The 15,148-nt window shown below is 36.5% G+C and overlaps 1 protein-coding gene across 2 annotated transcripts in view; it reads right to left on the bottom strand.

Annotated features, from left to right (window-relative positions):
• Positions 1 to 15,148, bottom strand: part of PCYT1A (phosphate cytidylyltransferase 1A, choline) — a 47,710-nt gene that overhangs the window by 15,306 nt on the left and 17,256 nt on the right. Inside the window, exon 2 of one of the 2 annotated variants that reach the window (XM_045540036.1) lies at positions 12,654 to 12,780. In XM_045540036.1, coding sequence (XP_045395992.1) covers positions 12,654 to 12,770 — 117 coding nt within the window. In that variant the 5' untranslated portion in view covers positions 12,771 to 12,780. Of the gene's footprint in view, positions 1 to 12,653; positions 12,782 to 15,148 lie in introns of those variants that run through there. The other variant, XM_045540037.1, reaches the window with a different exon arrangement.

Here is a 15,148-nt window from a genome sequence, read left to right as displayed (position 1 = left end):
TGCTGTGACTAATTCATCCTAAAACTTTATAACGTGAAAAAGAAAAAAAAAGTATTCCAAGTGACAAGTGAAAGTTGCAACCTTTTACAAAATGGGTAAATCATGGCATGAAAAAATAAATGTCTTGCTGGTCATTTCAGGGTAAGACTGAGTGATAGGGCTGGGAATCTAAGCACAACTAACTGGGTCCAGAATGATGGCTTCTCTGCAGCATGGCAGAACAGACAACCCTGTACCATGTGACAAAACTGCCAAGGTGTATTTTCATACCACTTCAACTACGTGACTGGGAAGGCAAACAGCCGTTATCTTATGAGTGCTTTATTAAATATAATTATCAGTGTGTAATGCTTTATATTGTAAATATGTTCTAATGCTCATAACAGCCCTGTGAGGCAAGTGGTACCATAGTTAGTACTCAATTTAAAGATGAAAGAGACAAGGTTTGGAGAAGTTATATAAATTGTATGCAGTTACTCAGAGACAAAGTCCAAATAAGAATACAGGTATGCTCATTTCTTTATACATAGCTTCACTTAAGAGTTTTTGTTAAATTTATTCCTAAAATTTTATTCCACTTGATGCTTTTGTGAATGAAACTGTTTTCTTAATTTTATTTTTGGATTATTCTTTGCTAGTACATAGCAGTGCAATTGATTTGTGTATGTGTAATTGCAATTGATTTCTGTATATTGATCTTACATCCTGTCACTTTGCTAAACTCAATTATTAGTTCCAATAACAAAAGTTGTTTTTATTTTGTAGATTCCTTAGGATTTTCTACACATGAGCTCACGTCATCTGTGAATAAAGGCAGTTTCACTTATTCCTTTCCAGTCTGGATATCTTTTATTTCCTTTTATTGCCCCTCATTGCACTGGTCAGAGCTTCTAGTACAATGCTGAAAAGAAGTGGCAAGGACAAATATCCTTGCCTTGTTCCCAGTCTTAGGAGAGAAGCATGAAATCTTTCACTATTATATATGATATTAGCTATAGGTTTTTCATAAATGCACTTTATCCAGTTGAGAAATTTCCTTTCTGTAGTTTGTTGACAGTTTTTATAATGAATGAGTGTTGAATTTTTCTGGATCTATTGAAACAATCATATGTTTTCCTTTATTTTATTAATTATGATGTATTATATTAATTGATTTTAGAATAAAACCAACCTTGTATTCCTAAGTAAAACCCGTTGGTCATGTTATATAAACCTTTTTATACGTTCCTGGAGTCAATTTGCTAATATATTGTTAAGAATTTTTAAAATTTTTTCATTTTTAATTATTATGGGTACATAATAGTTATCTATATTTATAGGGTACATGTGACTTTTGGATACAAGTATACAACATGTATTAATCAAATCAGGGTAATTGGGGTGTCTATCACTTCAAGTATTTATCATTTGTGTTAAGAACATTCCAATTCTACTTTTTTAGTTACTTTAAAGTATACCCTAACTTATCATTGATTATAGTCACTTTGTTGTGCTATTAAATATTGTTCATTCTATCTATCTAACTATATTTTTGCACCTATTAACCATCCCCACTTTATCCCCCTTTCTCCACTACCCTTCCTGGCTTCTCATAACCATCATTCTATTGTCTCCATGAGATCAATTGTTTTAACATTTAGCTCCCACATGTGAGATCACACAATACTGGTCTTTCTGGGCTTGGCTTATTTCACTTAAAATAATGTTCTCCAGTTCCACCCATGTTGTTGCAAATGGCAGGATTTCATTTTTCATGGCTATATAATATTCCATTGTGTATGTGTACCACCTTTTTTTATCCATTCATCTCCTGATAGACACTTAGGTTGATCCCAGATCTTAGCTATTGTGAATAGTGCTGCAATGAAGACAAGAGCACAGATACTTTTTTGATATACTGATTTTGTTTCTTTTGAATAGATACCTAGCAGTGGGATTGCTAGGTCATATAGTAGTTCCATTTTCAGTTTTTTGAGTAACCTCCATACTGTTCTCCATAGGGGCTGCACTAATTAATTTGCATTCCTACCAACAGTGTGTAAAAGGGTTCCCCTTTCTCCACATCCTTGCCTATGTTCGTTAATTGCCTGTCTTTTTGATAAAAGCCATTTTAACTAGGGTGTAATGATATCTCATTGTAGTTTTGATTTGTGTTTCTCTGATGACTAATGATGTTGAGCATTTTTTCATATACCTGTTGGCCATCTGTATGTCTTCTTTTGAGAAATGTATGTTCAGATCCTTTGCCCATTTTTTAATCAAATTATTTTATTTTTTTCCTATTGAGTTGTTGGAGTTCCTTATATATTCTAGTTATTAATCCATTGTCAGATGGGTAGTTTGCAAATGTTTTCTCCCATTCTGTGGGTTGTTTCTTCCCTTTGTTGATTGTTTCCTTTCCTATGCAGAAGCTTTTAGCTTTATGTAATCCCATCTGTCTAATTTTGCTTCAGTTGCTTATGCTTTGAAGCTATTATTCAAGAAGTCCTTGCCCAAACCAATGTCCTGAAGTGTTTCCCTAATGATTTCTTTTAGTAGTCTCAGTTTCAGGTCTTAGATTTAAGTACTTAATCCATTTTGATTTTATTTTTGTATATGGTGAGAGATAAGGGTTTGGTTTCATTCTTCTGCATATGGAATGGAATATCCAGTTTTCCCAGCACCATTTATTGAAGAGACTGTCTTTTCCCCAATGTATGTTCTTGGCATCTTTGTTAAAGATAAGTTCACTATAGATATGTGGATTTATTTCTGGGTTTTCTAGTCTATTCCATTGATCTATATGTCTGTTTTTGTGCTAATACCAAGCTGTTTTGGCTACTATAGCTCTGTAGTATAATTTGAAGTCAGGTAATGTGATTCCTTCAGTTCTGTTCTTTTTGCTCAGGATGGCTTTGGCTTTTCTGGGTCTTATGTGGTTCCATATAAATTTTACAATTATTTTTTCTATTTCTATTAAGAATGTCATTGGTAGTTTGATGGGTATTGCACTGAATTTGTAGATTGCCTTGGATAGTATGGATATTTTAACAATATTGACTTTTGTGATCTACAAGCATGGAATACCTTTCATTTTTTTGTATCTTCTTCAATTTCTTTCATCAATGTTTTATAGTTTTCATTGTAGAGATCTTTCACTTTGGTTAAGTTTATTCCTAGGTATTTTATCTTATTTGTAGCTATTGTACATGGGATTAGTTTCTCAGTTTCTTTTTCAGATTATTGTTGGCATATAGAAATGCTATACTGGTTTTTGTATGTTCATTTTGTATCCTGCAACTTTACTGAATTTATCACTTTTAATAGGTTTTTTTGTGGAGTCTTTAGGTTTTTCTAGATACAAGATAATATCATCTGCAAACAAGGATAATTTGGCTTCTTCCTTTTCAATTTGGATGCCCTTTATTTCTTTCTCTTATCTGACTACTCTAGCTACAACTTACAGTACTATGTTGAATAACAGTGGTGAAAGTGGGCATCCTTGTCTTTTCCCAGATCTTAAGGAAAGCCTTTCAGTTTTTCCCCATTCAGTATAATACTAGCTGTGGATCTGTCATATATGGCTTTTATCACATTAAGGTATATTCCTTCAATACCCAGTTTTTTGACAATTTTTATCATGAAGGGATGTTGAATTTTATCGAAGACTTTTTCAGCATCAATTGAAATGATCATATGGTTTTTGTCCTTCGTTCTGTTGGTATGATGTATCACACTGATTGATTTGTGGAGGTTGAACCATCCTTGTATTCCTGGGATGAATCCTACTTGATCATGATGTTGTTGCTAGTTTGCTAGTATTCTGTTGAGGATATTTGCATCTATGTTCATCAGAGATATTGGCCTATAGTTTTCTTTTTTTGTTGTGCCTTTGTCTGGCTTTGGTATCAGGGCAATACAGGCCTCATAGAATGAGTTTGGGAGTATTCCCTCCTCCTTGATTTTTTGGAATAGTTTAACTAGGATTGGTATAGTTGTTCTTTGAATTGTTGGGTGAATTCAGCAGTGAAGCCATCAGGTCCTGGGCTTTTCTTTGATGGGAGACTTTTTATTATTGCTTCTATCTTGTTACTTTATTATTGGTTTATTCAGGTTTTGGATTTCTTCCTGGTTCAATCTTGGTAGGTTGATTGTGTCTAGGAATTTATCCATTTCTTCTAGGTTTTCCAATTTATTGGCAGTTGCTCATAGTAGTCTTTAACGATCCTTTGAATTTCTGCAGTATCAGTTGTAATGTCTCTTTTTCATTTCTGATTTTATTTATTTGGGTCTTCTCTCTTCTTAGTCTGGCTAAAGCTTTGTCAATTTTGTTTATCTTTTCAAAACCCAACTTTTTGCTTCATTGATCTTTTGTATTTTTTATTTTAATTTCATTTATTTCTGCTCTGATCTTTATTACTTTTCTTCTACTAATTCTGGGGTTTGCTTTTGTTTTTCAAGTTCTTTAAGATGCACCATTAGGTTATTTGAAGCTTTTCTACATTTTGATGTGGGCACTTATTGTTATAAACTTTCCTCTTAGTACTGCTTTTACTGTATCCCATAGGTTTTGATATGTTGGGTTTTCACTTTCATTTGTTTCAAGAAATTTTTTAATTTCCTTCTTAATCTCTTCATTGACCCACTTGTCATTCAGCAGTATATTATTTAATTTCCATGTATTTGTATAGTTTCCAATGTTCCTCTTTTTATTGATTTCTAGGTTTTATTCCATTGTAGTCAGAGAAAATACTTGGTATGATTTTAAGTTTTTTGAAATTTTTAAGACTTGTTTTATGGCCTAACATATGGTCTATCCTTAAGAATGATCCATGAGCTGAGGAGAAGAATGTGTATTTTGCAGCTGTTTGATGAAACATTATGTAAATATTTATTGGGTCTATGTGGTCCCAATGATTTTAAGTATGATTTTAAGTTTTTTGAAATTTTTAAGACTTGTTTTATGGCCTAACATATGGTCTATCCTTAAGAATGATCCATGAGCTGAGGAGAAGAATGTGTATTTTGCAGCTGTTTGATGAAACATTATGTAAATATTTATTGGGTCTATGTGGTCTGTAGTGCAAATTAAGTCCAGTGCTTCTTTGTTGATTTTCTATCTGCATAATTTGTCCAATGCTGAAAGTGAGGTGTTGAGCTCTCCAGTGATTATTATATTGGGGTCTATCTCTCCAGCTCTGATAACATTTGCTTTATATATATAGGTGCTCCAGTGTTACGTGCATATATATTTAGAATTGTTATATCCTCTTGCTGAATTGAATCCTTTATCATTATATAATGACAGTTCTTTGTCTCTTTTTACAGTTTTTGTCTTAAAATCTATTTTATCTGACAGCAGTGTAGCTACTACTGCCCTTTTTTGGTTTCAGTCTATGTGTGTCTATATAGGTAAATCAGGTTTCTTGTAGACAATATATAATTGGGTCTTTTGTTAATCCATTAAGCCACTCTATGTCTTTTGATTGGATAATGTAATCCATTTACATTCAACATTATTATTGATAGGTAAGGACTTACTACTGCCGTGTTGTTATTTGATTTCTGGTTGTTTTGTGGTCCTGTCTTTCTTTCTTCCTTCTTTCCTGTCTTCCTTTGTTAAAGTTTCTCTGGTAGTGTGTTTTAATTTCTGACTTTTTATTTTTTGTGTATCTGTTGCAGGTTTTTTGATTTGAGATTACTATGAGGCCCATAAAAAACATTTTATAACCAATTATTTTAAAAATATGACAACTTTACTCTGCTTAAAAAAAAAACCAAACAAGGAAAGAGAAATCTAAAATAAATTCTCTCCCCCCAGCTTTTTAACATTCTGTTGTTTTCATTTATATCTTTTTACACTATTTCTCAAAAAGTTCTTTTAGTTATTACTTTTGATAGGTTTGTCTTTTAGTCTACCTACTCAAAATATAAATGGCTAGGCCGGGCGCAGTGGCTCACGCCTGTAATCCTAGCACTCTGGGAGGCCGAGGCGGGTGGATCGCTCGAGGTCAGGAGTTCGAGACCAGCCTGAGCAAGAGTGAGACCTCGTCTCTACTAAAAATAGAAATAAACTATCTGGACAACTAAAAATATATAGAGAAAAAATTAGCCGGGCATGGTGGCACATGCCTGTAGTCCCAGCTACTCGGGAGGCTGAGGCAGTAGGATCGCTTGAGCCCAGGAGTTTGAGGTTGCTGTGAGCTAGGCTGATGCCACGGCACTCACTCTAGCCCGGGCAACAAAGCGAGACTCTGTCTCAAAAAAAAAATAAAATAAAATAAAATAAATTTTAAATGGCTTATATACTGCAATTACTGTGAAAATGTATTCTGTATTTGTATAATTACTATTATCAGTGAGTTTTATACCTTCGGATAATTACTTATTGTTCATTAATGTCCTTTTCTTTCATATTGAAGAATTCCTTTTAGCATTTCTTGTAGGACAGATCTGGGTTGATGAAACCTCTTAGCTTTTGTTTGTCTGGGAAAATGTTTATTTCTCCTTCATGTCCGAAGGATATTTTTGCATGATATTATAGTCTACGGCTAAGGTTTTTTTCCTTCAGCACTTTGAATATGTCATGCCACTCTCTCCTGGCCTATAAGGTTACCACTGAGAAGTCTGCTGCCAGACATATTAGAGGACTTTTATCTGTTATTTTCTTCTTTTTTCTTGCTTCCCTAGGACCTTTTCTTCACCTGTGACCTTTGGGAGCTTGATTATTAAATGCCTTGCTTAGGTTTAATCTGTTTGGTGTTCTACGACCTTCTTGTACCTGAATATTGACATCTTTCTATGTTTGGAAAGTTCTTTGTTATTATTTCTTTCTATCCCAATCTCTTTCTCCACTTCTTCTTTAAGGCCAATAGCTCTTAGATTTGCCCTTTTAAGGCTATTTTCTACATCGTATAGGTGTGCTTCATTCTTTTTTATTCTTTTTTCTCTTCTAACTGTGTATTTTAAAATAGCCTGTCTTCAAGCTCACTAATTCTTCTGCTTGGTCAATTCTGCTGTTGAGAGACTCTGATGAATTTTTCAGTTTATTAATTGAATTTTTTCAGCACCAGAATTTCAGCTTGATTTTTATAATTTCAATTTCTTTGTTAAATTTCTCTGATAGGCTTCTGAATTCCCTCTCTGTGTTACCTTGAAGTTCATTGAGCTTCTTCAGAACAGCTATTTTGAATTCTTTATCTGAAAGGTCATACATCTCTACCACTCCAGGATTGGTCACTGGCACATTATTTAGTTCATTTGGTGAAATCATATTTTCTTGGATGTTCTTGATGCTTATGGATGTTCATCAATGTCTAGGCATTGAGTTAGGTATTTATTCTAATCATCACTGTCTGGGTTTTTTTGAATCCATTCTTCTTGAGAAGGCTTTCCAGATATTCAGAGAGAATTGTGTGTTGTGATCTAAGTCTTTGGTAACTGCAGCCACATCAGCACTGGGTGTGCCCCAAGCCCAGTAATGCTGTAACTATTGTAGACTCCTAGTGGAGTCCACTTTGGTGGACTTGGGTAAGGGGTGGGAGAATTTCCTGGATTACCATGCCAAGTCTCTCACTCTCTTCCCTCATTCTTTGTACTGGGCTGCTGGAATTGGGGGAGAAGTGATGCAGGCACTCCCTAATGGCCACCATAGCTGGGACTGCAGCAGGTCACATGTGAAGTCATCCCAGTCTCATCTGAAGCCTAAAGCCCGTAGTGTTATCATTAGCAGGAATAGAGAAGTATTAAGAAAAGGAGTTGATTCCTGGATAACAAATTCATCTTGAGTTTCAGATAATATCAGGACATCAAAGAAATGTCCAGAAGAAAGGTATTGACATTATAGTCATAAAGGTAAGTGGTGAAGATGAGAAAATAAAATCAAATCTTTAAGAGAAAATATATTTAAAAAATTAATGGTTGAAGAAAAAATTGTGAGAGTTCATATTAGAAGGCTGGAGGAGTCAGATGTCAGACAGGCTTAAGGAGCACTCTGATAAAGATGTACCACAGAGATCAAGAAATAATTTCAGGCCAGGTGCGGTGGCTCACGCCTGTAATCCTAGCACTCTGGGAGGCCGAGGCAGGTGGATCACTCAAGGTCAGGAGTTCGAGACCAGCCTGAGCAAGAGCGAGACCCCGTCTCTACTAAAAAAATAGAAAGAAATTATCTGGCCAACTAAAATATATATAGCAAAAAAAAATTAGCCAGGCATGGTGGCACATGCCCATAGTCCCAGCTACCCGGGAGGCTGAGGCAGTAGGATCGCTGAAAGCCCAGGAGTTTGAGGTTGCTGTGAGCTAGGCTGACGCCACGGCACTCACTCTAGCCCGGGTAACAAAGCGAGACTCTGTCTCAAAAAAAAAAAAAAAAAGAAAAGAAATAATTTCAAAGAAAGGATTATCATAATTGATTTGTGTTCCAGGGAGATCAAAGACAATGAGAACTGAGAAAGTCTTTGAAGTCAGAGATTCAAATAGCTCTTAGTGACCTTCCAGAATATATTAGTGAAAATTAGAATACCAGTGCCTTTAAGAAAACTGAAAGACAAGGAAACAGAGTAGTTATAATCCCTCATTAGAGATGTGTGGCCATAAAGGGAATGAAGAAAACAGAAAGATACATAGACATGACAGAAGACTCAAGCAGCAGTTTTCTTTAAAGTTGAGGAGACTTGTATATGTTCCAGATAAAGAAAAAGGAGCCAAAGTCATTGAAAATACTAGAGAAGGGAAAAGCAGATAATTTAAGAAGAAATAGCCTAGGAAGAATGGCACTGAATGGCTTCAGGAGAGCAGGGGCGAGGTATTAGCCCTAAAAATAAGAAGAATTAGGCCGGGCACAGTGGCTCACCCCTGTAATCCTAGCACTCTGGGAGGCCAAGGTTGGCGGATTGTTCGAGCTCAGGAGTTTGAGACCAGCCTGAGCAAGAGTGAGACCCCGTCTCTACTATAAATAGAAGAAAATTATCTGGACAACTAAAAATATATAGAAAAAAGTAGCCAGGCCTGGTGGCACATGGCTGTAGTCCCAGCTACTCGGGAGGCTGAGGCAGAAGGATCACTTGAGCCCAGGAGTTTGAGGTTGCTGTGAGCTGAGCTGACTCCAAGGCACTCTAGCCTGGGCAACAGAGTGAGACTCTGTCTAAAAAAAAAAAAAAAGGAAGAAGAATTAGATTTTTTTAAAAGCAGATGAAAGGAAAGGTAATATTAATAAAATGACAATGTTGAATTAAAAAAAAGATAAATGCAGAAACTTATATCTGATGCATTCATTTTTCTCAGTATAGTAAAGTAGGAAGTGAAGTTACTGGTGAAGAACAGAGAGGTTGGAATGAGACTGAAAGCTTGAGGAAAGTAGAAAATATTTGGAATAGCTATTATGGGAAGTGTATCAGCAAATGATTAATGGAACTATTGAACACTATATTCAGTCCAGATCAAGTTAGACAGTGTTCATCTTTAGAAGGCCAAATTAATGGATACAGGAAGAGAAACAAAGAATTAACAGAAACTGCAAAATATCCAGGGTTAGGCCCTAGTGAATGGAAGGGAGGCAGACGAGGGAAGTGAAGAATTAAGGAGACAAAGGAATTTACATATTTTTCCAAAGAAGATATACAAATGACCAGCGAGTACATGCAAGGATGCTCAACATTAATCACCAGGAAAATAAAGATCAAAATCACAGTGAGATACCACTTTGCACCAACCAGATGGCCATAAGCAAAAAGACAGGCAGTAACAGTTTTGGCAAGGATGCAGAGAAATTAGAATCTTCATACATTACTATTGTGAATGTAAAATAGTAGACAACTTTGGAAAACAGTTCCTCAAAATGTAAAACTAAAATTACCATATAATTCAGAAATTATACTCCTAAGTATGTACCCAAGGAAATTGAACATGTATATTTTTAAAAGCCCAACTTGTACATTAAAAATGTTCATAGCAGGCCAGGCGTGGTGGCTCACACCTGTAATCCTAGCACTCTGGGAGGCCGAGGTGGGAGGATCGCTCGAGGTCAGGAGTTCGAGACCAGCCTGAGCAAGAGCGAGACCCCGTCTCTACTAAAAATAGAAAGAAATTAGCTGGACAACTAAAAATATACAGAAAAAATTAGCCAGGCATGGTGGTGCATGCCTGTAGTCCCAGCTACTCAGGAGGCTGAGGCAGGAGGATAGCTTGAGCCCAGGAGTTGGAGGTTGCTGTGAGCTAGGCTGACGCCACGGCACTCACTCTAGCCTGGGTAACAAGGCGAGACTCTGTCTCCAAAAAAAAATAAAATAAAATGTTCATAGCAGCATTATTCACAATAGCCAAAAAGTGGAAACGACCCAAACGTCCATCAACGAATGGATAAACAAAATGGTGTGTCCATACAATGGAATATTATTCACCTACCCCCTGGATGGACCTTGAAAAATTATGCTAAACAAAAGAAGCCAGACACAAAAGACCACATATTTGTGATTCCATTTATATTACATGTTTAGAATAGGCAAATCCATAGAGACAGAAAGTAGATTAGTCGTTGACAGGCGGTTGAGGGAGGGGTAATGGGGAGTGACTCCTAATAAGAACGAGAGATTTCTTTTTGTGGTAATGAAATATTCTGGATTAAATCACTGAATTATATACTTAAAAATGGTTAAAATGATGAATTTTACATTATGTGACTTTTATCCCAATTTAAAAAAAATATATTAAGTATCCGATCTTTCACAATTGTTTCTCGAATCTTTCTCATATACTGTGTATGTTCCCAGGCAGAGAACAAATGCAGCTGTCCCTCCTGGCTGGGCTTTATGCTAAACCAACTTCTCCTAAGTATAAAGAATGGAACCTAAGGTTCTCCAGCTACAACAGAACAGCAAAACCCTTATCTTTTTAGAGTTGTCTCCAGTTAGATTAGGTCATACTTTTAAAAACATTCTGTTATTCTCTTCTCAGAGAACAGTGTCTCTAGAAGCTAAGGTTTATAAAAGAATGACTAAATATTTCCACCTATGTTCTCCTGAAACACAGCTCCTTTGTTTTAACCTCAAGGGAATCCTATAGTGTTGCTTTCAAGTCTTTTGACTATCTGGTAGTAAGGTATAAATGAAAGAACATGGGTTTAGGACTCAAAAGACTTACATCTAAATCTCAGATCTGTCACTTAATAGCTGTGAAATCACAGCAGCTTCTAAAGCTTTTTTCATCTTCTATAAAATAGAAGATAATAATACCTGCCCCACACGTTTACTATGAGGATTAAATAAAATGGCATCTACAAAGTAACTAGTACAATGTTTCATATGTAGTAGGCACTCAACAAATTTAGTCCATTTTCAACAAAGTTAGCTCACTTCCTCTTCTATTCTGTGGAATACAGGTTTCAGCATGCTAATGAAATTAACTAAATTGTATTATAATCTAAGAGGTTAGCTTCTAAATGCTATACAAAGTTTCAGAATTTATGTATTTAAAAATTATAGCTAATAATGATAATCAACATTCTCCAAATTATGAATTATCTCTCAATGCAATATTGCTTCCCTAACAACTTTTTCCCGATTATATTTACACACACATTAACTCACTATTCCTCAAAATTCTAGTGAAGCAGAAGAGATTCTGGTGTCAATATAAATAGAGAAATAGAGATAACACAAATAATATGAGCTTAGAACTTGATATTATCTTCCTAGTACTCTTTGTACTCTCTAACGTTTCTTAAATATTTTTCAGCAAAGGTTGTGAATGCCACAGAAAAACATTTATTTCCCTTTCACCGAAACATTCTGGTAAGATGTTCTCCTGGGATCCCAATTATTTCAATATTGCTAGGGGAAAGTTTATAGAGTCAAGAGGAATACCGTGTGGTGTGAGAAAGAAGGGAAAGGGAACAGAACAGAAAGATTCCACTTCCTGGGGATCTGTTTTAAAAAGAAAGAAAAAAAGAAAAGAAAAGAAATGCAATAATTCTCCCTGACTCCTACTCCTATTGCCATTTCAATGACTATAAACAATGAGCTCATCTGTTCAATTACTATTTGGATAGCTCCTTTTTTTGTTTTTTTTGAGACAGAGTCTCACTCTGTCACCCTGGGTAGAATGCAGTGGCATATTGCACTGCATTATGCTCACTGCAACCTCAAACACGTGGGCTCAAGGGATCCTCTTGCCTCAGCCTCCCAAGTAGCTGGGACTATAGGCACGCCCTATGATGCCTGGCTAATTTTTCTATTTTTAGTAGAGACAGAGTCTCCCTCTTGCTCAGGCTGGTCTCAAACGCCTGAGCTCAAGCGATCCTTCTGCCTCAGCCTCCAGAGTGCTAGGATTACAGGCATGAGCCACCGCATCTGGCTGATGATGAATTTTAAATCACTGCCTATAGCCCCAATTTCTCCATTTCATTAGTTTGAATTTGATCTTTAGCCTACTGCACACACAACCTTCAAATTTTCCTAACATTCTTTTTTTCGATTCCAATGTAAAGCTCCCACAACCAAACTGTGAGTCATAGTCTGGTAAGAAAGCGTAAGATTTCCGACAACTATGAAAATACACTTACTATTCACAATTACTAATTCATTTTGTCCATTATTTAAGAAGACTCATGACACTGATATCATCAATGTTATACCACTTTCTATCCTCCTGCTGCAAGAAATCTCTTCTTTACTTACAACTGCATAGCGTTGCACTTTTGAAGGAATTCCATCTTCCTCTGTTGCCCCATTGGGTCCAGGTGCCTCTTTCCTTCTCTTCCTTGCATTGATTTTGGCTGAACTGTGTGCATCCATCTTCTTTTAACTGGTCATAGAAGGTGAAAAAGAATTTTTTTCTCATTGAGGTAGAAAATAAACTGTCACCAGTATTTCAGAGATGTTGACGCTGATATACTCAACAAAACATCAATTCCATAGCACATATTTCACCAAGATTAGCCAATGACAACTGGCAAAAATAACAAAGCTTCACAAAAGGCTGTAGTAGAAACATTGAAAGGCCTCTCTCTGGAACAATGGCCACAATCAATCACCTGAGGAAGTTATTCCTCCTAACAATGCAGCCTACATATTAAACTGCTAATTTCATATTCTGATTGCATGAAAAGATTAGAATAACTTCGCTAAGAAAGATGGCTATACAGACTTTACCACTACTCCTTATATCATTTCTGGAGGCATGACAGGTACAAGGCAATGTGAAAGGTAAGACTTTGGTATAGATAAGAAAAGAGCCATTTAAAAGGGATGGCTATCACCAAGTCCTGGGTTAACAAAGCATGGATTTCTTAACTCTAAATGCTCTGTAGATTTCAGCACCAGGGTTAGCCTTAAGAAAATTGTGGAGTAGCATAGTATATATTTTAAGTGTCCTTCCCCTTCCTTTTTCAGTACTCATTTGCCCTTCCTCTTTTAGGGTTTTAGCACTTCAACGTTGTTTAGAGTCTTCAGTTATTAAAACCCCATGCAAGAGGGAGTGAGGGATGAAAAATTACCTATGTGGTGCAATGTACACTACTCGGGTGATGGGTACACAAAAAGCCCAGACTCCACCACTATACAATACATACATGTAATGGAATTCAACTTTTACTCCCTAAATTGATTAAAATAAAAAAAATTTTAATAAAAAATAAAAATAAAGTCCCATCCACGCTTCTCCTTCCCCCAAAAGAAAACTTATTTATTACTGTCTCATTTAGCAGAGAGCTTCTAGCAACTAGCTATCACAGAAAATTTCTGAATATTTGATGTTTCCTGTCTATTTTATTTATTTTTTTAGAGATAGGGTCTCGCTCTGTTACCCAGGCTAGAGTGCAGTGGCATCAATATAGCTCACTGTAGTCTCGAAATCTTGGGCTCAAGCAATCCTCCTGCCTCAGCCTCCTGAAGGTAGTCCTTCAGCTGGGATTACAGGCATGCACCACCATGCCCAGCTAATTTTTTTTATTTTTGCAGAGACAGGGTCTCACTGTGTTTTCCAGGTTGGTCTCAAACTCTTGGCCTCAAGCAATCCTCCTGCCTCAGCTTCCCAAAGTTTTGATGTTTCATGTTTAAATGTTGGCTTGTACTACCTCTCCAATCCCTTGCAGGGATATTTGCATTTTGGGGGGGTAAATACAATTTTCACAAATAAATTACTTTCTTGATACTGATGAAATTTTAGGCATCAGCTAGAAAATGAGGATAGGGAGACTTCTATGATCAACTGTCATCTCTGCCTAAAATATGGTACAGAGAAAAATACTCAAAGATGGAAAACAAATGCCAGACAGAATGAGGACATTCTACTCTGCCGCACTGCCTCTAATAAGCCCTCCTGAATGAGATGTTCATCTAAACAACTGCAATTGTTTCTTACTTTCTTTCCTCCAGCTAAATTCCAAGTGGCAATGTGATAAGATCTTTAAGAAACCTGGCCTAATTCTTAGATACCGAAGGTGATGCCTGGTAAGTCATGGCTAAGTATGAGGATGACAAGAAAAAAATATCAGAGTCTGGCAAGGCACGGTGGCTCACACCTGTAATCCTAGCACTCTGGGAGGCCCAGGTGGGGAGAATCACTTGAGGTCAGGAGTTCGAGACCAGCCTGATCAAGAGCAAGACCCTGTCTCTACTAAAAATAAAAAAATTAGTCAGGCGTGGTGGTACATGCCTGTAGTTCCAGCTTACTCAGGAGCCTGAGGCAGGAGGATTGGTTGAGCCCAGGAAGGGCTCAAGGCTGCAATTAGCTATGATCATACCACTGCACTCCAGCCTGGTGACAGAGCGAGATCCCATCTCTTTTTTAAAAAAAAGTTTATGATATAAAAAAAACTCTTCATGACTCTAAAACCATTGGGTGAGGAACAGGATACATACACAGTTTCAAAGTATCTCCCCATAGATTACTCATTAATTACAAAAGGAAAAGAGTTACCTTGATAGTAGAAAAATCTCTCAGTAAAATCACCAGTAATGCCTTCTAATGTGAGGCACTGAGTATACAACATTATCTGCCCAAAAATGTGTAACCTGCATCAACTTATAAGGAAACAAGCAGACAAACCTCAATTAAAGGACATTCTACAATAAGTCTGTATTCTTCAAAAAACATCAAACATGGCCAGGCGCAGTGGCTCATGCCTGTAATCCCAGTACTTTGGGAGGCTGAGGTAAGAAGATTGCTTGAG

This window comes from Lemur catta, chromosome 1 (genome assembly GCF_020740605.2).
Source record: "Lemur catta isolate mLemCat1 chromosome 1, mLemCat1.pri, whole genome shotgun sequence".
In the NCBI taxonomy this organism is placed as follows: Eukaryota; Metazoa; Chordata; class Mammalia; order Primates; family Lemuridae; genus Lemur; species Lemur catta.
The sequence above is the reverse complement of the archived record's forward strand: the minus strand, read 5'-3'. Positions and strand labels throughout refer to the sequence as shown.